The 27,868-nt window shown below is 41.6% G+C and overlaps 1 protein-coding gene across 2 annotated transcripts; it reads right to left on the minus strand.

Annotated features, from left to right (window-relative positions):
• Positions 1–362: 362 nt before the first annotated feature.
• Positions 363–27,868, minus strand: LOC306929519 (choline/ethanolaminephosphotransferase 1-like). Of its 2 annotated transcripts, XM_079510081.1 has the most exons (13): positions 27,694–27,868; positions 24,085–24,116; positions 21,236–21,336; positions 20,836–20,956; positions 19,660–19,849; positions 18,900–19,074; positions 16,560–16,707; positions 8,947–9,088; positions 7,812–7,896; positions 6,279–6,410; positions 3,890–4,048; positions 3,294–3,419; positions 363–2,337 (listed from the first exon to the last, which is right to left on the minus strand). In XM_079510081.1, the coding sequence occupies exons 4-13, from the start codon at positions 20,858–20,860 to the stop codon at positions 2,209–2,211; spliced, it is 1,311 nt and encodes a 436-aa protein (XP_079366207.1). In that variant the 5' UTR covers positions 20,861–20,956; positions 21,236–21,336; positions 24,085–24,116; positions 27,694–27,868; the 3' UTR covers positions 363–2,208. The 2 variants fall into 2 exon arrangements, with proteins under 2 accessions (XP_079366207.1, XP_079366206.1); XM_079510080.1 differs by lacking the exon at positions 24,085–24,116.

The following is a 27,868-nucleotide window of genomic DNA, read 5'->3' on the forward strand; positions in this document are numbered from 1 at the left end:
GCACCATTTACTATATATAAATGCACCATTTAACAGGCTACCATTCATTTTCAACGGTAGCCAGCGACGTGAAGATACAAAGCGGCACCCGGTGTTTGTAGCTGCTACAAAATCTACAAGACAAGCTGGCTTCAACTGCAGCTACAAAACGACAGGTATGCTGCCTAGCTCTTTCCAGCCGTTTCAACCGAAAATCAACCGATAATTCCCAGTAGGTTACTTATTACGCCGATCTTATCTAGCCGATCGGCTCGTCTGGAGCCTACTGGCTGCGATTGGATCTTAACAGTCTATTCAGGTCTACTGAGCCTACTGAAAATGACAAGCCTCCTCATACCCTCCCCTAAACTTAACCGCAAGCATGTCGCAGCGCGGTCCTAATATTAACGCATGTTCGCCAACCTTAATCCTGTCGTTTTGGTCTACTGCCTACTAAAAACGACAAGCCTCCTCATACCCTCCCCTAAACTTAACCACAAGCATGTTGCAGCGCGGTCCTAATATTAACGCATGTTCGCCAACCTTAATCCTGTCGTTTTTTTTTATCAGTCGGCAGGCATGCCCATACTCGTCGAAAACAAATCGTACTGATCCGAACTGATAACTGCGGTCTTGTCCATTGATAACAGTCGAAGCGGGTGCAAAACGACAGGTACTGTATGCTGCCTAGCTCCTTCAGCTGTGTATCTTCTGCAGCTGCCAGTGTGAACGCCAGTGTGAACGAGTGTACAAGTGAACCCAAATTGACATTTGGGTTAGCACTCATAGAGTTAATCAACACTGTGTTATTCTCAACACCAACACCGTCGGGTCAAAAGCCTTCTTTTCAAATTGTCACTTCTATAGAGCCCGACCGATGACCGATCCCAATTTTGGAGAGATTCTAAACCTGTGGGCCCTGAGGGTATTAAGTGGGTCCACCCCAAATAATATTGGCAAAAACACATGATAATGCAACATTAATATTAAACTAGACTACGTTAGTTCCATCGATCCACAATCGACTGTTTGACTAAATATCGGCTGTTGTGTTAATGGTGAAGTACGTATTATGTAAGTATGTTTCTTACACATATAATAATGTTACCGATGTATCTAAATTATATCGGTCGAATTTATACCTTTATTTTTCAGTCGTTCCCAAACTATTTAGCTCAATTATACGTTTGCCCGGGACACAAACTAGTGAAGATTGCAGATCTACAAGCTCACAATGTGTCACTTTGTGCCACGTGTGTGAGCTTGTGGATGATCATCTATTTTCACAGCGTTTGGGAATCAAGTGATTTTAGAACACCGATCACAGCTTTCCATGTCCATGAGGCGTGAGCACATGTTCATAACTTGTAGATGTTGTTAGTTTGTGGGAGAAAACGAGCAGCCACGGCAGGTCCGCTTGTTATTGTTTCAAATTATTCATTTTACATTTTTAACCCATTCTTTGGTGTTTTAAGCATTATTTTATACTTTAGCTATTGAAAAATAGCAGATCTACAAGCTCATAGCGCGGCACCGAGTGCCGCGCTACGAGCTTGTAGGTCTGCTTTTTTTGAAAAATCGTGAAAATGTGGCGGAAATCTTTGATTATATTCTTTCAGAGCGAACGTTTTTAACTCAAATCTTTGCTTCTGGGGGTTCACTGGGACAACATATTTTCAGATGGAGGTCGGTGGGCAATTACATATCATTTTTGGGGTACTTGACATGAAATATTGAGCACCACTGATAGGTATTTCAGACAACTGTCATGATTTATAAGAATTTTTTTAAATTTCGATGTCAGGCCAAAATGGGTTAAAAACCAAAGAAAAAAGGCTTATATCGACCCATCCCTATTCACTAGATATCGGCATCGGCCACTGAAAAACCATAATGGGTCGATCACTATGACGAAGCATATAGAACAGGGTTCCCCAATTAATTTTCCTCAAGGGCCATATTTTGACTAGGGTACCAGGCTGGGGGCCGAGTCCGAGGTCGAGGTCTTGCCCTGAAAATTCATTTTCAGGGCAAGACCCCATTTGAAAAGGATGCCCAGTTTGACATGCATAGGCTACTGACCCCCATTTAATGCCATTTATATCTGGGACCCAAGGGGGCGCTCCGCGGGCAGCAAATGGCCCACGGCCCGCCTATTGGGGAACCCTGATATAGAACAAAGGGTGACCGGTTAGAAGACGGCGTCAGTGAAGGTGTGGGTTGGGTTCCTCATTGTAGCGCGGCGGCGGCACTGGCTGGGGACAACGGCTTGATTCTGAAGACGCAGATGTGGAGGTGGGAGGCGATCTGGTTGCACACGCTCACACAGTACCGGAGCAGGTCGAAGAACGAGATGATCTGCACGGGAGGAGAAACCGTTGAAGAAAACGTCGGTTAGGCAAGAAAAAAAAACGTACTATGCAGAGTGACTTGCAATAACCCATTTTGGGGCGGGAACCCCTTTTGGTGTTAGCATTATGTTATGCTTTAGCTATTGAAAAATAGCAGATCTACAAGCTCATAGCGCGCCACCGAGTGGCGCGCTACGAGCTTGTAGGTCTGCTATTTTTGAAAAATCGAAGAACCACTGACATAGAAACATAGCTTTTTCAGAAAACTGTCAGGATGTAGAATACATTTTTAGAATCTGATCTCGTCAAAATGGGATAAGCAAGGTAAAACACATACTGTACATATACAGTAGAGTACAGGGACAGTGTAGTGCCTCAGTAAACTAGGATCACAGGTAAACTATGAACCTGATGAGCCAGTCTAAACCAGGGGTTTTCAACCCGTTACCATTTGATGAGATTTTGCCTTTCAGACCCAAAACTAAAGAATATTTTGTTGTCGTTGATCAAAATAACAATTCTTCTCAGTACATTCTCTAATTGTGTAGACTTTTTGTAAATGAAGTAAGCAAGTAGAGTAGAGTTGCTGGCCGCCTTAATCCATATATGCAGATCTAGTATGTCAAACCATGTACGGCTATCCAGGGTTTGATGAGGTCAGTGTCGTGATCTTCATATATGGAGATCCAGGTGATGATAGTCAGCTCCACATAATGGAGATCCATGTGTTGCACCAACTTGGTTTCATTTGTGACTCGCGTCACGGAAACCACACTGGTTATCATGAGACTCTCACAATATGGCCATATATTGACATTCCCATATATGGGCTTAACTAACCAAAATTATGGTTTGGGACATCCACCAGTATCTGGTCCAGTGCACCAGATACTGATCAATAAAACTGTTGAACCACTCACCAGTGCACCAGATACTGATCAATAAAACTGTTGAACCACTCACCAGTGCAGTCCACAGCACCAGGTACTCATCAATAAAACTGTTGAAATACTGGTCCAGGAACAGCAGCCCCGGGCCCATGAACGCTACGTCATGGAGATGCATCTCACTTTTTGTCATATGAGCGACCTATGGATCAGATAATACATATTTAGTGTCACGTACAAACTTATCATGCAGGTTCACTGTCATGTACAAAGTATGCGTTGTGCCAATACATATTCAGTGTAATTTTGCATACTGTGTACATCAGTGGTTCCCATTCAAAACCCAAATTATTATGGAGGAGTCCCCAGATGATGTGCTTAATGTACAACATTCTTTTCTCAACAAACTAAGATACAGTACACAAGATAAGTGTATACAGGGTATTCTGCACATTTCTTAAGTTACAATTTAAAGACTTTTAAGACCTTTTGGCAAATAATAAAATATGGCCCAAGAAAGAGGCAAAAAGTGTAAAAATATAGGCAAACAACACCTCACAGTGCAAGGTGCGAGGCGTTGTGAGCTTGTAGTTTGGATATTTTCACAATATGTATCTGTGGAATCGAGTCTACAATTCAGGGCGGGGGGTCCCCAGTGTGTGTGGCACTTACAACTAATTTGTTGGTGATTTTAGCAGAGACGAAGCCAAAGGACAGGATATAAACACAGGGGTGTTTCTCAAAGAGCTGGACGGCTGACTTCTTGTATATCATCATGGCCAGCACTATGACGGAGCCGATGTGGAGCACGGGGGACAGCACGCTGGTGCCCTGCAGGGACGAAAGGCAAACACCTTGGTTATATGAGCAGTGTTCATTCCAGTGCAGTGTAGGGCATTAAGCAACTAGTCGACTAGTTTACTTCGACTAGTAAATCCACTAGTCGACCTTGTTGGTACTAGTTGACTGTTTTTTCCCGATTTTGTAGGCCTCAAGATCAGGTAGAGTAGACTATAGTTATAGTCACACAGTTTTTTTTTTAAATGTACAAATGTTTATTTCTTATACTAGGTAGTTAAACAACTAGTCGACTAGTCTACTAGTAAACTAGGCAACTAGTCAACTAGTAAAAATGACTAGAAGTTAATGCCCTAGTGCAGTGTTCATTTTATCAACTAAAACAGTGGTTTTCAACCCTTTTCATATCTCAAGGCCCATTATTTATTCTGCATTTGAGCCACGGACCACCATTTGATGAGATTAAGGTGGCTTTTACACGAGAATGGTGTTCATATAAAACGGCAAAAAAAAGTATCGTTTGCTGGGGTCCGTTTAGACGAGAATGGTGTTTTCAGGAGGTGAAAACGCAACAAAGTGAAACCACCTCCCATACCAGAGTGGAAATCTTTGAGAACACCGTTTTATCCCTTCTCCGTGTAAACAGGCAAAACGGTGAATCTGCAAAACTTATGACATCATGGCTCACGTTGGCTCGCAGCGCATATATTATTACATTGATGCATAATTATGATATAATGGAGTTCCTGAACAAGCCTCCCTCCTCGCCTACAAAGCGCTGCTCATCAGTGATGGTGAATGTAAAACCATGATGTAAATAAAATGCCTTAATTGTGATAGGTGGCAGCCGCGGCAGCAGCGTTTATGTAGCCTAATGTATTATAAAATATATAACCATCCCGTGGCGCGCTCTGCCTGCATGCTCTGGGCTGTCTGTCACCACCATCACCCTCCCTGTGAATGAAAATAAAAATCCAGTCCCCTCCCCAGGTGATTAAACAAAAAGGAATCACCCTCCCCTATTAACCTATTAATTAACATCACATTTACCTCAGTATTATTTATTCCTAACTTTAATCTGGTAGCGTTATTAATATGTGAGAAAATAAAGTGACCGCAAAAATCGCGAAAAACTGTCTGCTGTGAGGTTTGAACTCACGGCCAATGCATACAATGGTCTCGTAGTCTAACACTTAACACAGCAAGCTATGTAAGTCATTGAAAAGTGGGGGTTGAAGTGTGTACTTGTAGTGTGTGTTGTAGTGTGATTGACACGGAACAATGAAACTGTTGCGTGAAGGGGGAGCTGGCTCTTCTTCTTGTACATAACGTGGGTGACTGGTCTATTTGGCAGCCCGTTACCGCCACCTAGCGATATTATAGCGTTTTCATAAAGTGTGCGTTCTCGTGTAAAGGGTCAATAAAAACTGAGAACGCAACGGGACTTTGCCGTTTTATCTGGAGATGGTCGCCGTGTAAAAGGAGTCTTAGACTTGCAGACCCCAAACTAAAGAATATGTCCACATTTCCATCATGCTGTATTGATGTTGGTACCACAGGAGAGATAAACAGGCAAACGTTGATCAAAATAACAATTCTGTTACATTCTCTAATTGTGTAGACTTCTTGTAAATTAAAAGTAATGCAGATGTTTAACAATAACTCTTGAGAGTGTAAAATGGAACCAAATGGGCTTACGGGTCCATTTGGTTTCATGTTACACTCTCAAGAGTTAAAGATCTCCAGTATAAGGGTCCATTTGGTTACAAACTCTCTATTTAGCTCGGGACAGGACCCCCTCATTGCCTCTGTTACGTTCTATCCCAATTTTGGAGTATCCTAGAGTCTAGGATACTGTAATAAACTTTGAGAACCAGTGGTCTAGGTCTAGGACCTAGACCACTGGTTCTCAAAGTTTATTACATTTCAAGGAGCCTGAGAGTGTACAAATGGAACCAAATGGACCCTTGTGGGTTACAGAGTTACAGACCTGTAAGGTCCACCATGTTTTGATAACATTGTAAAAGAGCACAAAATCATCTAAGCAATTTGAAAAAGAAAAACCTAAAGGAAAAAAAAATGTATACTTAACTTCCTAAGGAAGTTATATCACTTAGTATTATTTCCCACCACAGAGTAACCTCGTATATTTTCTTTTCGACATTGTCTCCATTATGAACTTATTATAAGCTCTGTGGGGAAAAACAATAATCATTGCATTAGGTCTTTCAAGCATTAAATCATGCAGCGTTCATGTACTCACTGCGATGGTGGATCCATTTTTGCCCACACCACCCGTGAAAATAACGGTGAAGTAGTTGGTGCAGGTGAATATGGCACCTACAAACGTGCAGACCGCAGGGACCAGTTTCATCTGGACATTTATAATGGGAATCTATGGAAGATGCACCAGAGATCACAATAAAAATGAGTTCAAACTCAAAATGATTTAACAACCACTTCAACCCATCTTCATATCATATCGTACAATTTAGGCACTTAGTCCAGAGCGTCTTACAGTTCAGCATGGGCAACACAAGGTAATACATCAAATGAGTCATAGGTAAAACAAGATCCTTGCCAGATCTACAAATGACCTGTCATCTGTCTACATAACATGTCATCTACTGTACAGTAAGTTACATTTTAGCCTTTGCATGAGCCTGCAAGGTGGTCAAGGCTAGGGCAAGTGCTACCTACAGCAAGTCATATCAATAACATAATTCTATAAGTGTTGAGAATTTGAAACAGTCAAGGTACCTTAAAATTGTACTTAAGGAGCACTTCACCCATTTACAATGTGTGTGCAAACTAGCCTCTATAACAGTGCTGCTCAAACTGAGGGTCTAGACCAGAGCGTTCCCCAGATATTTAGCATAATGTGCAACATGGTTTTCCCGCTCAACAGCAAACAAACCAAAATAAAGGAGCATTCAGTGATTTGGAAAATCAAAAGGTCCACCCTGGTAACAAGATGTGCACACGCTCTACAGTGGGGGGACACGCAACAGGCCAACAGCACGGGCACCAAGGCCCGCCCCGCTCGATCCTGATTGGAGGAAGGCCCCCTCTATCCTGATTAGATGAAGGTTTTCTCACCCACCACCAAAACCGAAACTAGTTATATGGTCAGCACACTATAGTAGGGAGGATTATCACAAAAAAGGGGTAAAAAAAAGTGATATTTGAATTAAGTGAAATAACTGAATATACCTTTAAGTGTCTATACGGGATATCTGCACATTTGTGTGACGATTTAAGAACGTCAGGACTTTGGTACTTTGAGTTGGCAGCGCCACCAGTCTTCCATGTGTGTCCTTACCATAGAAAGACATGGAGGTTGGCGCTGCCAGGTCAAACAGCATATTCTGTGTTCCCTTAAAGGACCACTTCACCACTTTTCAACCTACCTTCATATAGTTGGTCATCACTAATGTTCATGATAAAATGCCCACAATTCTTTTCTACTCAGTTTGTGTCTCATAGGAGGGCTGTGGGCAGTTCAGAAACCCATCCACCAGTGACATCATCGGTGGGGAATCCAAGCTAATAGAAACTGCAGGCTTTCTATCTATTTTCTTTTTTAAATAAAATCTGCCTAATGTCACTGGAGGACGGGTTTCTGAACTGCCCACTGCCCTCCTTTGAGACACAGACTAGAGTAGAAAGAAATGGTGGTATTTTATCATGAACATTAGTGAGGACCAATTATATGAAGATCATTTGAAAAGTGGTGAAGTGGTCCTTTAACGATTTGATCTCAATTGATGGTGAATTAGTCAGCATTGTGAATTACCGTTGACTGCCAGAAATCGGATCCTCCCACGGCAGCCAGCAAATAGGTGATTATAATGAAGATTTGCACCTCTGTCACATCGATGCTGAGAGAAGAGAAGAGAAGAGAAGAGAAGAGAAGAGAAGAGAAGAGAAGAGAAGAGAAGAGAAGAGAAGAGAGAAGCACAGGGAAGTAGCAGATCAGATCTCTACGCAGTCTTAATTCTTCCACAGCACAGCGTAGCTCTGGTCCATAGCTCTAATGAGCTAAGCATTTAGAGCTATGTTACCCTCGACTTCCGCCGCTCGCTTTACTGATGGAGACGAGCTCCAAATGCTTCTGTCAGGAAAGACCATCTTTATACATCTTACTGGGGTCATTAGATCCTGAACTGGAGGAACTGGATCCAACACTGAGGAACCGGAGTCGGTTCCATCAGATTTGGAACCTGTTTCTGGAACCGTTTTTTCTTTTCTTTTTTTTAATCACGCTGTCAGAGCTGGTATAGTGCTGTACTTACAATTACTACAATTACAATGCTAGTAGTTCTAAAAGTGTTTCATTTCAAGGACCACCATAATAGCCTGGTTTCCGGCCTGATCCGCTGCGTTCCGTGATGTTTTTTCACTTCGCTACTCAGTCTGACCAGCCTCCCGTTTGGTTCGTATATCATAACGTCACCCGTTACGTAGCCACGTTGTTGCTGATACTTCATCAGCCATGCTTTTCGTGACTGTTGGAAAAAAATAGCACCAGTTCAAGAAGCGAGAGTAAAATCTACCGTCAAAAGTAAAAACTATTTTGATTCAGCAGTAGTCCACTGTCAGATTCAGTAGTACAAAATAATTGCCGGCTGTGTGGGGTGATCTTAGTGAATGATAAGGGGACGTTGCAGGGCAACCACAGTAGGCGCATTGATACGATGTCAAACTGGTGTGTTGGTCCCAACCCGCACCGCAGACCAATCAGAAGCCTCGGTTTTGTCATGCCCCACCTACCAAGAAGATAGGAGACTTTCCAGACTGAGTAGCGAAGTGACAAAACAAATCACAGAAGGCAGCAATTCAGGCTGGAAAACCAGGCTACCACCATAACTCACAATCTCTGGTTTCTGCCGGACACTATCCAATATCGAATATAATCCAGTAACACTCACATGCCAAAGCGCAGCGTCCCCGACACGTAGGTCTGCCAGTGGGCGCAGTAGAACATGAACATGCCCGCGAAACAGCAGAAGAACATCCAGTCAGGGTGGGTGCCCAGCTGGACCGCTATGCACGTGCCCAGCACCACGAACACTGCACAGATAATAAACATACCATAACATAGTAAGCTGGACCGCTATGCACGTGCCCAGTGTCATAGAAATTTAGACTGCAAACATATAATAATACCCCTTTATTGCACTCTGATGTTATCTTATCTGTGACACCCCTGTGGTGCTGTTTTGGTTACTTTGTTACTTCCCCAAATTCCTTTGGGCTATGTTGGGGGATGTCTCTTGTGGGAGTGGAGACTATAAAGGCTGTGGCCTTATGTTTACTCAGAGAGTCAGACTGGGGTCTTCCGATGCATTGAATTGGTCATGTAAGTTCCTGACTCCTTACTCGAGTAAAATCCTAATACTTCCAAACTATGAATCCTTGTGTTGCCTCATTATTATGTCTTCCTGAGCATGTGTCCCACAGATTGCCATAACATTTTGGAGGTTTCCTACCGAGATGGTGTGCTAAATGCTGGACTTGGCGGTCGTCGGCTTGGTGAGTAAGTTCATTCTTTCGGGCTGGGCCGACGACGTGCGCAAGTGAGTATATGGGTGTCTGTTTGGATGTTCAGAAAATGAGGTATTGCTTTTATTCAGGGTTTTAAGGTATTAGTGATGAAATTTGGTTGTGATCACGATAGGCATTTTTTGATGGCCTATTTAAAAGAGGGAAACGGAAGTTTTGCCTTTCATGTGCATGCCATGAGAGACGGAGGAACAGTGTTTGGTTGGTTGAATGACTCAAGATGGTTAGACAAGGAGGTCTGACAAATGGTACCAGTGTACGTTGGAAAAAAAAGAATAGTCTATTCAATAAATCACTCATTACGTTGCCTGCTGTCTAAAGAGGGGGAGAGATCCTGCCTTAGGGTATCCTTGTTGTTTTATGAAGCAACAAAAATTGGCTAGCCAGAGTGTGTGTGTGTGTGTGTATTGTCCTAAGTCCTAAGTGTATGTCTGTGAGTGTTAAATGTATGGCCAAAAAAAAAAAAAAAAAAAAAGGGAGACAAGTTGTCTTGCCTAAACTTCGTAGCTACTGAGAAGGGGGGTTGATCCTCGCCTTATACTAGGGTACCTTTGCTAACAGAAGCATAAAACAATTGTGAAGCGCTATGTATGGATATATCATTTGAAAATGAATGTGAATGGTCTGTCATGAAAACTGATTGAGTGTAGAATGGAGTGTTCTGCCTGTATGTGAGTGTGTGAGAGAGAGGCAGACAGTGTGAGACAGAAAAGAAGTGTGAGAGGAAATTGTGAAAAAGGGATGTTAAATAGTTAACAGCCTAGAATGAAAATGAAGATATGAGAATTGATATAGAGATATATTAAGGTAAAGTAATACGTTTTAAATCATATGATGTCATATGATTCTCGAGACGAGAAAATGGAAATAGTTCCAAATAGGGATAAAAATAAGGAAGTGAATACAGTATGTGTATGGAGTACATATGTCTCAATGTATACTGTTTGAAAGCGTGAGTGTACACATGTGTATGAGTGAAAATGCTCAAACTTGTGAAGAACATTTTTAGGGCCTGGAGAGGATATTTAGGTGCATTATGTACAGTTTCTGTGTCGAAATGTGGGCTAGAGTAGTCAACAGGTGAAATGGTAGTCAAAATAGTTTAATCTATTACCTCACTCAGTTATCCTGAGTGTGGGGCTAAAGTAGCCTTGATGAAAGAGTAGCATCGATGACTGGTTTACTAGTTATCACTTCATTTTGATCAAGTGACTGTCTAATATAGACTTATTTATCCTTAACATGGCATGGTAGCTAGCCCCTGAGGGCTGTACGGTTCCCTTCAAGGGGAGTTGTCGTGAAATTTAAAATGTAGAAAGAATTTAATCTAAATTCCCCAGGCAGGCCATGCCCTGATTGATATTAAAAGTTAGTTTAAGTGTTTAAAATTAAGTGGCTCTTTAGTTCCTAAAGAAGTGAGCCTTGCTAAGCCATGCACCATACAGTATAGGAGGCTATCGCCTGTTTTCTGTAATATACGCAGCTTGATGTATAAGTATGCCCCTGGATATTCATGTTGTAAATCGCTCTGAATTAAGAGCGTCTGCTCAATAGTAAATTGGACAGTGTGACAGTTAGTGGAGTGAGATTGAGATAAAGATTACTTGAGACTGAAAGAAAGTTTTTTTAAATGACAGATCTACTGCGTGCGCGCGAACCTAGTTATTATAAGCACGTTGTTTTAATTGTAGACAGATTGGAGAAAAGAAAAAATGCCAAACAGTATGGTAATGTTAAAATGTTTAAGGTAAAACAGAATGGATAGGTAAGATTAGGATAGGAACACCGAATAGGCCGAAAATATTACAGAGCAGTGTATGCAATCAATGCATTCAAAAGAGCTGAATCATTTACCACCTACAGTATATTGCGTCCTTTTTACCCCTAGGCCAACTCGTAGTGTTAGGGTTAATTTAAGAACGTAAAATGTGCTGGGGGAGTAAAGTAGCTCCAAGCCGTCGGCTTGTAAAAGCAGAAAAGGCAGAGAATGTGAAGTATTTTACCCCAGGTGGGTCGCAAAATGCCTGGGGGTAGGGTTTTGTTGTCAGTATAGGGAGAACCAGCTGGACTTAGGTCTTAGTGAAAAATGTAGTGTAAGTCATAAGTATACCCGGTTTGTGTTGGGTTGTAATCTACAGTATGTCTTAAAGTGTAAATCTACAGTAGGCCTATGTCTTAAAGTATATACAGATTTGAAATTTTGAAAGTCCAAATAAGGCATAAAATAAAATGAGTATGCCCACATGCTGATAGCTTGTGACGGTGATTGATTTGATGACATTGTTTGAAGGACAGGAACCCAAAAGTTAAATATGGAATAGAATATAGCAGCTATAATTGCAAACTTTAGTGTACAGTGGATTGCAATATTATGCAAAAATAAATGTACGGCTGTCGACAACACCTCATCCTGTTCCGTTGGAAAGAGGGTACCACATGGACGGGTCCAAACTACTGGTTACATGGACGGGTCCAAACTACTGGTTTTGTTTTTTCCAGTATGAGGGGGCAACTCTGTGTCAGGGTTGAGAAGAGAACGAACTGAACATTGGACATTGGTCACTAGCATTGGACATTGATGCACTGACATTGCAAACAGTGATGGGGGATCACTGGACAATGATACGATCGGAATCTGAAGGAAACAAAGATTCTTGAATCGGAATCCCGACATGAAGGAGTACGCGTTGGTGACAACTGAATGCGAAAAAAGCTGTGCTATTTTTGTGGCTGATTGTGTTTCTCTCTGCAGTATGGTGGAGGGGTGAGGTGAAGCTGACAGGTGTACATTGGGATCGAATGATAGTGAGTAGCTACAGAGTTGCATTTGTTCCACTTATGGCTGCTATAAAACAAAAATAGGTTGTATTTACAAAAATATAGTAGTGATAGATACTGTGATTGGTTGTCAATCTCACTGACAACTGGCAAACTCTTAAAAACAGAGTTTGACTTTTTGTGTCCCATGCAGGACGTAAAATTATCTTATCAGTAAACAAAGGGATTTCCAGCTGTTTCAGGGCACTTATCTAAGTTCCTGTGACATGGTCAATAAAACCCCCTTCTGGGAATAGACGTTGAAGTGCTGCCAAGAGGCTTCATTCGGCTAAAAATTCAGACCAAGGTATAGTGAAAGTACAAGTTAATTTAGTTCAATTAGTGGTGCCGAAGTTATGAGTAGTTTTAGCAAAAAGGTCTATTGATTACATGGCTGTTATTGATGTATTGGCTGTATGAGTTAAATTTAAGACATACTGTACTGATGTAACCTGTTTACATGATCAGATTGTGATCAAGCTTTAGGAGTAGCCTATTGTCAAGGAATTTGGGTTGACCTGGTAGAACCTTGCAAGAAGCCCCAGGGCAGCTGTGTTTCTTATCTCTATGATGGTAGGCCAGCTGTGTTTTGATTAGCCTGGGGAGGGTGATGCTATGGGTGATGCTATGTTGAGAATGTAAAGGCATACTATGATCAGCTGCACAGGGTCAGATACTACAATACTAATACATTGGTGGAGTTCAATAGTAGGCCTATAGTACTAGATAAGTGAGATAGATCATTGAATCACTTCAGCATGTGTGTGCAGTAATTACGCTCACTCAAATAAGAAGGACAGTTAAGATAGAATAATTCTTAAAGAATGTCCTGAAGGTCATGATCAAGGTAAAATCTTAGAGGTTGAAATGGTGTAAAATCAGTCAATCTCTACGTTATGTTGGTTAGAGAATTAAATTAGGATGCAAGACTTGCAAGTTCAGTATATTGCAGGCATAGTTTTGTTAAATAACAATTGATTTGAGTAGTATTTGTAATGATGCATGACGGTTTGGACCGGTAAATTTGAATTGATAAATTGAATGTGTGTCAGTGTACAGTACAAGCAAAGTACAGCGGAAAGTATTTTCGCATCTCACCAATAGTGCGAACATATCAGTAGAAGGATACATTAATAAGTAGGCTACAGTAGTAAGAGCAGGTATGAGCTGAATAAGGATTTGGGCAGGAAGAGAAGAACCCATTGACAAAATAGGTCATATTGTGATCTATTTGTTGGACACCCCAAGGTGGAGTATCATATGAGAAATAGAAGTATATGGTGTATTTAAAATAGGACAAGGTATGTGTTTCACTGTAAACATTATTCATATACGTGTGATAAAAGGGGTTTGTTTCGAGGGACGCCTTGAAACAAACATAAGTATGTAAGAGTGTACTAAAATTGTTATGTTTCCTGTATGAATATTCTGATCCAAGTTTTCTTAGGTTCATGTGGAGGCGATCCAGATTGATGGAACATGAGATTGATTTCTCTCATATGTTTGTGGCATGGTGTTACTAACGAAATTGACTAAATTGAAATTGTGCATGTGTTGAAATTGTGCATGGGTTGAAATTGTGCATGTACGCCGAATGTTATCTTGCTGTATTTGCAGGAAAAAGTATCAAAATCTGTGAGTATTACGTGGGTAAGTTATGCAACAACTTGATGTTTCCTGGTGGAATAATTGAGCATAGGAGGATGTTCTAAATCATGTTCTGTTGCAGTTATGCGATTAGTTCTGAACAACGGTATTGTTTGATGATGCCATACTAAAGAGACATATAAGAATGTGTTCAGAGATAAGATATCTACGCAATAGATAGTTGCACAAACACACATATGCTTACTGAGAGTTAGAGTTGTACGGTGGAGCTGAGCATAGCCTGATAATACACGTTATTGCTGCTGTAACTACGTAGTATTGAGTCCACCATCAACATTGAAATTAGTAGTAATGTGACTGTATCTGAGCTGGAGATGACATAGCGAAGGAAATGTGATCCAGGTAGAGTAGGGCTTTTCAATGGTGTTGTAATTTTTTCTTTCAGCTCCATAATAATGAGAAGAGTCGTGTTGGAATAACATGACGAATGATGAAGTGGATCTGATGACATGGCTAAGTATCGTTTGGGGATGATATGGAATATGTATTATGAGAAGTTGTCAATTAAGTCAACTAACTAAGGTCCACTTAGATGCGGAGTCGGGTTGAATGAATGATAGTATGTATAGACTGGTTTATGAATGAATAGTTAATTTTGGTACTTACATTTCCGTGTTTAAAAGACAGTTGTGTTACATGATCAAGCCAAGGCTTATTATACCTATCCATGTTGAGATACCACAAGGTAATAATGTGCCAGCTGATTGTTGTGGACAGAAGATAAGTACGGTTGATTAATGCAGGTTAGGTTCAAGACCCGACTTAACCTACCCATAATAGACCAGGGGTTGCTGTGACTGCTCTTGCAGGCTGGGGGCTTAAATGCAGGCATGCCCACGGAGCAGGACCCGTGATTCATATAAGGTCAGGGGCCATCTCGAATGAATGCCCGGCTCCGGTTAGGTGTGGTTAATGACATATTACTCGCATTGGTTTTCTTTCTTTTTCAGAAATGAGTGGTTAGTCTGCTGTCCGCGACGTGTCCACGCTGATGTCCCTATGGGGGATCAAGTGCTGTTAGCACTCTGGACTCTGAATCCTGCGATCATGTGCTCGGGAGCCGTTTCTGAATGATGTTGCATCACCTGTGCGGTGACAATTTCTGGTCTTTTGGAAGGCTGTGACGTGTGCAGTTCTGTCAAATGGCCGATCTGCAAGCTCACGACATGTCTGGAGCTTGTGGATGTAATGCACATTGGTGCTTTGAGCTCTGTGAAAGAGCTGCTTCCGGTTTTGGATTGCTCTGTGCGGTGTGGACCACATGGCACCTGCAGTACACTGTCTGTGATGTGTGCAAGTGGACAGTTCTGAACGGACGCTTTCTGGTGCTGAGATGTTTTTTTGGTCTGAGGGCTACGACGTTTTGCTGTATGTTTAATTTGGCTTTGCCTTGTTTTGTTTGTTTTGTTTGAAACTATTGTACCACTGTGTATCGTAGGCCTTGTGTGCGGTCGCTCATAGATGAGGGCCATGTAGGAATTTTCCCTGTTTGTCTAACCCATTGGGTTCCAGGTTTTTTGCCTACATCTGCGATGTACTGATAAGTGGTGTTTAGGGGTTTTTAAATGTTTAAAAGTGGGGTAATGTCATAGAAATTTAGACTGCAAACATATAATAATACCCCTTTATTGCACTCTGATGTTATCTTATCTGTGACACCCCTGTGGTGCTGTTTTGGTTACTTTGTTACTTCCCCAAATTCCTTTGGGCTATGTTGGGGGATGTCTCTTGTGGGAGTGGAGACTATAAAGGCTGTGGCCTTATGTTTACTCAGAGAGTCAGACTGGGGTCTTCCGATGCATTGAATTGGTCATGTAAGTTCCTGACTCCTTACTCGAGTAAAATCCTAATACTTCCAAACTATGAATCCTTGTGTTGCCTCATTATTATGTCTTCCTGAGCATGTGTCCCACAGATTGCCATAACACCAGCACCATGAACACTGCACAGATAATAAACATACCATAACATAAGATATGATATTTTTTATCTGAAATGTTTCCGTTTTAATCTAGTTTTAGACTTTAGGCAACTAAATCTACAGTTGCTATGGTCGACTAAATGTATTGGTGGTGTCGTTAATGTCTGATTTATACCAGCTGTGTGCCGAAAATAGCACAACATGCTTGTAGATTGCCAGTTTGAGTTTGAGTGAGACCCACACACACAACCAAGCATAAAATGACTTGTCTTTTAGTTCTACTGGATCTCTTCTCCACTAGTCCCTCCCTAACATTTTAATTTAGTCTATGTCTATCTATCTGTCTATCTATCTATATTTGTTGATGAAGCTATCATGAAATCTACGAAAAAGTTTAATCTGCAACATATTTTTATAAAATATGTAGCGGGGGTACCGGCTTCATCTTTCTCTCAGCGAAGGGGTCTTTGGCCTGAAAAACGTTGAAGATCCCTGATCTAAAATTTCGCTATAATTAAAATAAAATAAAACCTAGGCTAGAATGCATTAAAATGCCATTTTAATAGATCACACCTGTGGACACAGAGTCACAGCCATGGTCAAACAGCTCCCCCAGTGGAGAGCTGCTGTTGGTGCGCCTGGCCTGTTTGCCGTCGATGGCGTCCAGCGACTGGTAGATGAACAGTCCCAACGCACACAGGAGGTACGTCCACAACGGTGCCTGACACACACACACACACACACACACACACACACACACACACACACACACACACACACACACACACACACACACACACACACACACACACACACACACACACACACACACACACACACACACACACACACACACACACACCAGTTATTACAATTGAACAACTGGGTTCCCGCACATTTTTCAGTAATTATTTCAGTAATTTCACCCGAAAAATTACTTATTTTCTATCCTCCGATCATTAAATTATTGGCTCAGGAAAGCGACAAAAACAACAACAAAAACTCTCCATGAATTAAAGGCTTCATGAGGTGAATAATTGATAAATAGAGAAAAAAGAATCCCGCACACTGTCTTCACTTTTAGATTTATTGAGCAACGTTTCAGTCGTTTCAGTCGTCAGACCTTCATCAGGCATCAGGGTGCCTGATGAAGGTCTGATGACCGAAACGTTGCTCAATAAATCTAACTCAAGTGAAGACAGAGTGTGGGATTCTTTTTTCTCTACTTCTCAGTTCCAGTTATCGGACGCACCTGTCCATTGTAGGTGTGCAGAAGGACTTTTTCTTATAAAATAATTGATACAAAAATAAATAACTTTTGAGGTGAACTACTCCTTTTAGTCAATGAATATTCAAAACCTTTCCCCACATTATTGTACCCCGTCGTCAGGCCAATAGAGCGTCGCAGTCCAAAGCCAATCAAATAATTAGAAAGAAGAAAAAAAGGCAGGTTACAACACTTTGTTTTGTTTTTCTTCTAACAAATTATTTGATCGGCCCAAAACATTGTGTTTATTGTCATGATTTGTCACAATTCGAGTTGGCTTTGTCCACGGCGTAAACGTCTTTAAATAAATACTTTTTGAAAAGTCTATGAGGAAAATGAACGGGGAACTCTTTTCCGGGTCTCTCGTCGTCATGAAAGGGGGCGGGACTGCGATGCTCTATACCAGGGGTTCTCAACCCGTGGGTCGCGACCCCTCGGGGGGGTTGGGGGCTGTTCGCCAAATTATTTTGGGGGGTCCCCAAATTATTATTTTAAAATGGGGTTTTTTTTTGCAACTGAATGGCTGGAAAATGGAAATGAAGCGTTTACATAGTACATGCATACACTTTCCTTAATGATTATATCTGGTTTCAGTATTTATTTATGATATATTTTCTCTATTATTAAGGTTATTTTTGCAGTCAGTTTAGATTGGCGGTGGGGAGGGGGGGCGGGGAGGGGGTCGCGAGACATGGCCAAAGCATTTCCGGGGGTCCCGGCCAAAAAGGTATAGTTTTTGTATAATCACACAGCACATTGCAATACATTGTAACTTTAGAACTGTACAGATACCCTGTGTGTATATACACTTACACTGTATGTTGGTTTGTTTACTGTTGAGTGAGACAACAATGTTGCACATTAATCTAATCATCTGTGGACCGCCTCTCTCCCCCGCCCCCCACAATAATTCAGGGACCCCCTGCAGTTTGGGAACCACTGTTGTAGGGCATAGCATACTGGAGTGCAAGATTACACAGAACTTGACAACTGGAGTAGTGTGTTGTGGCACCCTCTAGTGGACACATTTGCAGACAGCGTGACAAGCAAACAATACAAAGACATGCAGACAGCAGATAGCATGTAGATCGGCTATTTTCACAATAGACCCCCCCAAGGAAATGCAACTGCACCATAACAATAATATAAGAACCGAGAAATTAAGATAAAATATAGTATGTATCCTAGGTCCTTAAAGTTATTTTTTTTTATTACTATAATTTCTATCCCACAAAAATGCAACCCATTTGTTCACCCAGTGTCAATTATCTAATGTAATCCTGGGCACTACACTCCCTCTGCCAACCTGGGGGGGGCAGTGGACTGACACCTCATGCTTCCTTCTATTGGTGGCAGCGGTGGCCGAACGGATAGCGGAGCGGTCTTGATACCGGAAGGTCACCAGTTCGAATCAGCGGTCCGACACGTTAAAATTACCACCGCTGAAGTGCCCTTGAACAAGGCATTGAACCACTACGATGAAATGTGTTCTATGAGCAGGGCCTGGCTGGAAACAAGTTCTTGAGCTTAGCCCAGATACCCTGGGTAAATATAGTAATCATTTCATTTCATTCATGAGGAGTCCGAGCTGCTTCTTTTCACCTGCCAGGGGAGAGTTTCAATGAATCAATGAAAGGCCGTGCTACCTGTTCGGTGGCCGTTGGACAGTAGTAGACCAGCACCAGCGTGGTGAACACGTTGGTGGCCAGGCCTACGATGGTGATGAGGTTGGGCGCCACCCACACGGGCACCCTGGCCACCAGCCACTCCCAGAAGCGCTGCATCAGAGGCTCAAACAGAGAGCAGCCCACACTGCTGTACCTGGAACCAATATTGATGAGACAACGCATAGGGTTTGGCACAGCGAACCAGAAGAACCCGATCCAGCTTTGAGGAGCCGATTCTGGTTCCTCAATGCGAGTCATCACATTGGAGCATACGTAGTACGTACATGAATAAATATTACATTTCTGTTTGGCTGTTAGGCTTTGAAGTTACACAGGGGAAGATATGACAAATAACCTAAATGTACCAATATTGTATTTTAACCCATTCTGGGCGGGAACCCCTTTTGGTGTTTTACACATTATGTTATAATTTAGCTATTGAAAAATAGCAGATCTACAAGCTCATAGCGCGCCACCGAGTGGCGCGCTACGAGCTTGTAGGTCTGCTATTTTTTTTTAATCGTGAAAATATTTATTTCAGAAAACTGGAGGATTTAGAAGATTTTTTTTAAATTTTGAGGTCAGGCCTAAATGGGCTAAGTTGTATTATAATAATAATAATACAAAATAAATGAATAATAGTAATCTGCCATGTACAGTACAGTATGAAGCTTGAGTGTGTGTTGGTTATTTGATTCATGACAATTATGCAAAAAAAACTAAATTCAGGCGAACTTGCCTGTGTTCCTCCAGTCTCTTGAGCTGGTGTCTGGTCAGAGGGGGTGAGGGCAGCTCTATCAGCCTGCGCAGGGCTCCGGGGGCCAGCCAGCACGTTGCATCCATCCCCCCCACCACCATGCTGCTCTGCCCGGCCGGGGGGTCCCTGTCCCTGATGCTGCCGCCAGGGACGCGGTGCAGCCGCGGCCCACCTAGGGGTTGTGATAACGTCATGAGATTGTCGTTGGCGATCAAATTGTCATTACAAATAAATAACTGTGATTGATTTAATGTAGAGCACGAGTTTAGGGACAACTTAGATACTGGTCCTTAATCTAGACTCTAGATTCTAGATTCTAGAGCGATGAATTGCCTTGTTGAAAAGTGCTATACAAATCAAACTGCCTGCCTATCTAAACGACAATATTGGTTTATTTTTTCATATAGTTAGTTATAGTTAGTTTATTTTTTTCCCCTCAACATTTATAAAATGTTTCCGTATGATTATCTCAGATAAGTGAATAAATAAAATTAGGAGTATCTCAGATTAGAGTTGTTCCGATAGTGATGATGGCACTGCCTAAAAGCCGGTACCGGTATTGGTGAGAACGCCAGTCTGATACCACGCACATCACACGCGCTATCACATGACATTTCATTTACAGTAATATTTTGAATGCTTCAGCGGGTCAATTTGCTTCCACTTGTACACTCCCCGAGTCACACACCAGTACCGGGCCATTTGGAACCCACTCAAGGACACTGTTTCCAGTGAGCCAACATGCACCCTGCCTCAGTTTAAACAGAATGGAACAGAGCCTTAATTAGTATCATTGGTAACACCTGTGAAGGAAGTATAGGGAGAATATATGGGTACATCATCTGTCAGATAGTTGATGAAATTACTCTATGTCAGATAGTTATGGGTACATCATCTCTATGCCAGATAGATACATGTCAGATAGTGGTCACCTTGCTGCAGTCCTATTGGTATGGGGAAGGAATGAAATGACATGGGTACATGTCAGATAGTGGTCACCTTGCTGCAGTCCTATTGGTATGGGGAAGGAATGAAATGACATGGGTACATGCCAGATAGTGGTCACCTTGCTGCAGTCCTATTGGTATGGGGAAGGAATGAAATGACATGGGTACATGCCAGATAGTGGTCACCTTGCTGCAGTCCGGGGACACTCACCTTGCTGCAGTCCGGGGACACTCATCCTGGACGCGCCTGGCCAGCCAGCCGGCTGCGGAGCACCGTCCGTCACCTCGTGTCACGCTTCAGGCTGCCTCTTTAGCGCCTCCTTCAGGTAGACCTGGACATGTGACATCAAACATCAACTTGTGATGGGAGTTGTCCCCATTGAGTGAAAGACAAACTATTTGTAAAATAAATATAAATAAAGCTGTTTTGAACTTCTAACTTTAGTTATATAGGGCAATTATAATGTATTATGGCATATAAGGCTTATTAGGCAGGGATCCTTTTAAATGTATTTATTATTATTATTATTATTATTATGCAAAAGTTATAGTGATTATCAAAAATAATTGTGATCAGTACAGTAATTGTGTAAGAATTGTGACAAGCCTACCTTCAGAGTGCCTCTTTAGTGCCTCCCTCAGGCTGCCTCTGGTAGTGCGTCCTCCAGCGCTAACACAACAGCCATATGCTGATCCAAAAAGGAGCTGCAAGCTGCAGTGGACAAGAAGAACACAGTGGAATACATTGTTGTCTCCACCAGGCCGAAGGCATGGGGAGAGAGTATGTTTTGCACTCCGTCCGTCCGTCCGTGTGTCCGTGTGTCCGTCCGTCCGTCCGTCCGTCTGTGAACAGCTAATCTCTGGCACCGTTGGCTTGATCGCAGCCATACTCTGCACACACACTCCCTGAATGCCAGAGCTGAACCTCTGCCCCAAAGTTTTCACATTGGCCTGTTATAGCGCCACCAGGAGGCCGCTTTGTGCAAAACAAATGTTTTGACAGTACACCTACAGATTTTGTCCAAACATTACGCAAATTGGTAAACAGTCTCTCTAGAGCCATTCAACAAAACGGGTCTTTCAGATTTTTCAGACTCCATCCTGATTGGCTAAGATTGGCTTCCAAAGTTCGCAGGAGTGCTCCGTTTCAAACAAAATGCTGCAAATCATGAACACATGGTGTGATTTCCGTGAACTTTTGCACGCACATTCCCACTAGGTCGAGGAAGAAATGCCACTTGAATATTTTCAACTCAGTCTCATGGTGGCGCTATAACTGGCCGATTTGTGTTTTTACCTATAACTGCACCGATCTGTGTAAAACCATGTATGCACACTCCCTAGAGGCCAAGGAAAAACCTTTGCCTGGAATTTTTCACATCTGCTCTTTATAGCGCCACCAGGAGGCCGACATAATGTAAAACACATTTTCTAATATTACTCCTTCAGATTTTATCCAAATTTCATGCAAATCGGTACACATGCTCTCCATAGTCATTTGATCATGTGATTTGTTTGATTTCTCATAATTATCCATCCTGATTGGCTACGATTGGCTTCTAAAGTTTTCAGGAGTAGCCCGTTTTGTACCCGTTTTGTACAAATTGCCACAACTCCGCAACGCAGCGTCCGATTGCGGTGAAACTGTGCATGCCTATTCCCACTACTAGGCTGAGGAAGAAATGCCACTTGACAGTTTTCAAATCAGCCTCATGGTGGCGCTACAACAGGCTAAGTCACGTCACACACACACACACACACACACACACACACACACACACACACACACACACACACACACACACACACACACACACACACACACACACACACACACACACACACACACACACACACACACACACAAATAAACATGTTTATATTACTCCTAAACATTTTGCCAAACATCACACACAATCCTATACTCCTGGTGGAGACCTGTGCCCAGAAGGGCACTTTTTCTAGTTTTACTTCAAAAGCCTAAAATTGCACTTATTTGTATGAAAATGAATCGTCACCTTAAAGGTATATTCAGTGATTTGACTTAATTCAAATATCACTTATTTTTTCTCTTTTTTCTGGATAATCCTCCCTACTATAGAGTGTGCTGACTATATAAGGAGTTCCTCCCTGTCCCCAGTGAGCCCCTGGGGTCAAAAAACCCTAGTTTCAGTTTTGGTGGCGGGTGGCAAAGCCTTCATCCAATCAGGATGAGAGGGGCCTTCCTCCAATCATGATCGAGTGGGGGCGGGCCTTGGTGCACATGCTGTTGGCCTGTTGCACTTCCCCCCACTGTAGAGCGTGCATGTGCACATTTTGTTACCGGGGCGGACTGGGTGGTTTTCCAAATCACCCAAATCACTGAATGCTCCTTTAAATGTTGTAATCGTGACAGCCCTACTCTGTTACAAGTAAAGGTTATGTACTGGAAAGGTTTTCTAAAAGTGCAAAAGGTATTGGCATATCTTAAAGTAGCAAAAGTAAAAGTACTACCACAATTTCTGTGTTAGCCGATACCGAATACAGTGTTGTGATCTCGTGTTGTGTTTATAGCTATCTAGCTATATATCTATAGTGTTGTGTTTATAGCAGACTCCTCACTCATATAGTGCACTTGCAGTTTGGGCAACTCCAAAGCAAACTCCACATGCCCCAACATTTTATTTACCTGCCATATAGTGTCAACCCCTTATGCCTGTGTCTGATCGATGGTTAGACTGGCATATTCGCCGATACCGATATGACAAATAAGGGCCGATACCGATACTATTCCAATACTGATGCAGTATTGGGACATCTCTACCAGAAAGTCATATTATTGGACTACAAGTATTATTTATCTTTAACCACTTAATGCGGCTGTAACTTCCTTTTAAAATGAATAAAACGTAATTTTGTCTGATCTGTGAGTATGTGAATGATACAATAATGTGAGTTATACAATTGGGGTGGTTGTATTATCTAGAGCACTGTTAACCAAACACTGGGTTAACCAAACCTGTGGGTCGCAGAAACATTTCTATGGGTCCTTTTATTTTTTGTTCCATATATTTATTTTTTAATCATTATTATTTCAAAATCCCCCCCAAAAAGCAACATTCGCAAAAAAATCAAATGTGCATTTCATGACTTAAAAAACAAGATTCAATGATTTGTTTCAGTAATTTCATGAATAAATCAAAGAAATTCCATACATTAGAAAAGTTAATGTTTAAGAAGAAGTAGTGAAAACAGCAGATCTACAACCACACTAGTTTGGGTACTGGGCAAACGTCTATAATCTCTTTTGGGTCTCGACCTGAAAAGTTTGGGAACCACGCTGACCATGACCTCGCGTCACCAGGCTTTCCACTTCGGAGGAAAGCCTGGTCTGTGTTCCAAAATCACCGTGTGTGAACAGGTCTGGAGCGGATAGTAATTTATGTCATGTTGTAGTCTTGTTTTATTTTTATTTTTTTACCCAGGGTAGTAGTGCTCATTTTCAGCAACGCCCTGCAAATAGAAACACACAGACAGACACGACACACATTAAAACCTGGGAGCTGACCAGTACAACCACAGTCTAAGGCCTCACTCAGACCTTTGCAGCATTGCTGCATTCTTGTTGTATGAATGCTGTGAGTGTCATGGCCGCCCCAATGCATTTCCAATGGAAGTCACATGGTTTGTAGTCCACATTTTGGACTACAAGCTGTTGTATGGCTTTCGGCTGTGTTTCGACTGCGCCCCTCCCCCTCATACAACACAAATGTTGTGTCAAACCATGTGACTCCCATTGGAAATGCATTGGGGCAAGCTGTGTCACACCCTGACCCTTTGTATACAACAAGCATACAGCAATCTGTTGCGACCGTGTGAGTGAGGCCTTATACTGTTGGCCACTAAGCAGCTCCACTGGAGCAGTTGGGGTTTCAGTGCCTTGCTCAAGGGCACTTCAGCGGTGTTGGGTGAGTGATGACCAATCACTTCCCGACCCAGATTTTTCCTGCCCGTCGGGGCAACCTTAGGCCACAGCTGCCCACGTTTTTTTTGTAGAGTTTTGTAGTCATCTGGCAGGAAACCACAAGGCGGAATAAGAATTCCACCATTCATAGTTCTGATTCCGTCTTGTTAACTGCCAGATGACTACAAATCATTGACTACAACATGACGAAAGTTACCATCCGCTCCCGAACGGATCATAAACCCGAAATGGAATGCTGCCCAGGGCAGGCCACACACTGACCATGAGGATCTGACACACATTTTGACCTGATGGTTAAGATTCTATTTACCCCCTGAGCAAGCAGGTCGGCTACCTCAAGTCAATGGTATTAGAATGTCAGCAATTGCGCAGGACACCAGGTTCAAATCCAGGGTGTAGTAGAGGAGAGTTACAGACAGTATAGTGCAGCTTTGAGCCTATTCGTTTCAAAAACAGCCGATCTACAAGCTCACCACACGTAACTTTGTATGACTTCTCTCCAGCACTCGAGTCAAAAGAAAATGCATCATTCAGGTTTCATCCAGTCCCGACTAAATAAACAAATAAAGTCAAGTTTAAAGTAAGAATCAGGAGAGAGAACTCCACGAAGATAAATGCATCAGCTTCAATAATTGTATAGAGTTGAAATATACAGTTTAAAAGGTGGGCTTCTTCACTTCCAATTTCACTTGTTTATCCTGTATGAGTTATCTACTCCTGATTGGATGAAATTGGTATCCTGACTTGAAAAAGTATGTTCTATTCTATATATTAAACAGCTGGAGAGAAAGACTGGAGAGAGAGACCCCTGTTACTGAACTATATAGACTAGGCTTGATTTCAGAAAATATGCTTATTTAAAGTGCTGAAGGCAAATCGTGTTAATTTATTACATACATGTTTTCTAGGGGTATTAAGGGCTGCTGAATCCAAATCTGCTGTATGTATAACTCAAAAATGGATGCTAAGCCCTCAAAAAAAATGGCGGCCACCACTATACTGAAATATATTACATAGCATATTTTTGACCAAAAAAAAAGGTATAGAAACTTTTTTCTTTTTTTTTAATTTAGGTTTTCATATATGGGGAATCCAATTAAATATTCAGATTTCAAATAAAGTGTGAGTAAATTGCGTAAAACTCATATATGTTGTCGCATAACCTTAACCTCTGTTGTACTTTCACAATTACATCTGATAATCTAATATCATCATGATGTGTGACTGAGTGGCATAATTTACTCCCCTGTTTTATTACTGTTAGTTGTGTAAAGAGATAAGAAATGTAGGTTTATGATTTCCATGAAACCATGTGGTTTCAAGAGAATAACCGTCCGATACACAGCTCAACATATTTCCTGTCAGTAGGCTGGGGTGCAAAACCCAAACTCAACTGTACTACACCATGCCATACATATTAGGGATATTAGTGATACCAGTGGTCCTTGAGGGGGTTCCAGGTGGTCCCCAGCTAAATGATAGAGAGTAACCAAATGGACCCTTAGATCTTTAACTCTTGCGAGCATAAAATGAAACGAAATTTGGTTTAATTTTAAGATTATTGTTAAACATCTGCATTACTAAATTTACAAGAAGTCTACACAATTAGAGAATGTAGAAGAATTGTCTTTCCTGTTCTCTCCTAATGGGCCTTGACATGAAAAAGGTTAAAAACCACTGCCCTATAGTACAGCGAGACTATGGAGAATATACCATCAGCATTTAATATTTGTATTAAGGTTTTGCAAAAAAAAAAGAACAGACAAAAAAATTGAAAAGAAAAAGAGAGGGGAAAAAAGCAAAAAAAAGCATAAACAACAAAAAAAGAGAGAACAGGGCATGATTTCAAATCAATGAGTTACACTGCTAGAGACTAGAATATATCATATGGAAAGTGGAGGACACACAGATGCTGCATGCAGACTAAATGCCAAGTGGGATCAGTGAGACATTTGAGCAATGTGTTCTAAGAATTGCTGCCAAATCGCATAACATAACACATTTCTCCATGTGTAATATACAAGTCAGTTCAGATAACCAAGAGTGAGGTCTGTTATTTCTGAAATACTAGGACTGGATGTGAGGTCTGTTATTTCTGAAATACTAGGACTGGATGCAGTGGCGTGCACAGACATTTTGAGGGGCAGGTGCTCAAGTGAAAAAAGGGCACCTTGTGCAGTGCGTGGAACCGGCCGGTTGCCTTAATAGTGTGACTGAGATGTATAGATTTTGGGGCCTAAATAATATATTAGAAGCTATTTTATCAAGAATTGATCAATGTCACCATGGTCCACATACTGTAGTCAGTACTGTACCAAAAAAAAGCTTTTTATGCTTGTCCTCCAACAGCATATTGTTAGGTTCATTAAAGGTGTAATTCACTGTCATGCACTTGTCTAGACTTTGAGCTTCCTGATAATCTGATATCATAATGATGTGTGACTGAGTGGCATAATTTACTCCCCTGTTTTATTACTGTTAGTTGTGTAAAGAGATAAGAAATGTAGATTTATGATTTCCATGAAAAGTTATGAGTTATACATACAGCAGATTTGGATTCAGCAGACCTTAATACCCCTAGAAAACATAAACATTGACACAATTTGCCTTCGGGGTTCATATTTTTGGGAAACGGACCCAGTCTAATAGCAATTATTACTATTACTATATAGAGCTATTTAACACTGTTACTGAACAAACACTATAACAATGATTTCTATCACCAGATAGAGCTATTTAACACTGTTACTGAACAACACTATATAGCAATGATTTATATCACTAGATACTAGAGCTATTTAACATTTATATTACCAAACAAAATATCACATACATTTAGCTTAGTAAGAAATCTCAGCTACTCCTTCTAATAATAGTGGTGTTGTTGTGTACAAATGTAAGCAAATGTGGACCAGTCCATTTGGTTACATTTGTACACTCTGGGGGTTAAATGAACACAATCACTATTCACGAATTAGTTTGAGCAACGTTATAGTAACAACAACAAGAAGTTACTGCAACAACCATCAGACTTCCTTTAGGTTTAGCTGCTAGCATATGTTGTGTTCACAACTAAGAGAGCTAAAACATGACATGATGACCAACCTGCGCCTATTCAGGAGGACACAGAGATCCTTGTGATCCTTATGATTCCTCCTTTGTGCTCCTTATGGCTCCTTATGATCCGTGACGACAACAACAACACACCGTTAGCCTGCCTATAGCTGCTAACGTTAGCGGCTGGGCTGGCTCAGCTGTCACCACAAACACACACACCGGC

This window comes from Electrona antarctica (genome assembly GCF_951216825.1).
Source record: "Electrona antarctica genome assembly, chromosome: 9".
NCBI classification, from domain to species: Eukaryota; Metazoa; Chordata; class Actinopteri; order Myctophiformes; family Myctophidae; genus Electrona; species Electrona antarctica.

Excerpts from the sequence above, each read along its gene's own strand:
- LOC306929519 (XM_079510080.1), bottom strand. The coding sequence starts at position 20,860 with ATGAGTGTCCCCGGACTGCAGCAAG. Across the intron at positions 7,897-8,946 it reads GGGACGCTGCGCTTTGGCAT|CATCGATGTGACAGAGGTGC; the intron begins GTGAGTGTTACT and ends CTCTTCTCTCAG. Across the intron at positions 3,420-3,889 it reads AAATCACCAACAAATTAGTT|GTCGCTCATATGACAAAAAG; the intron begins GTAAGTGCCACA and ends TCTGATCCATAG.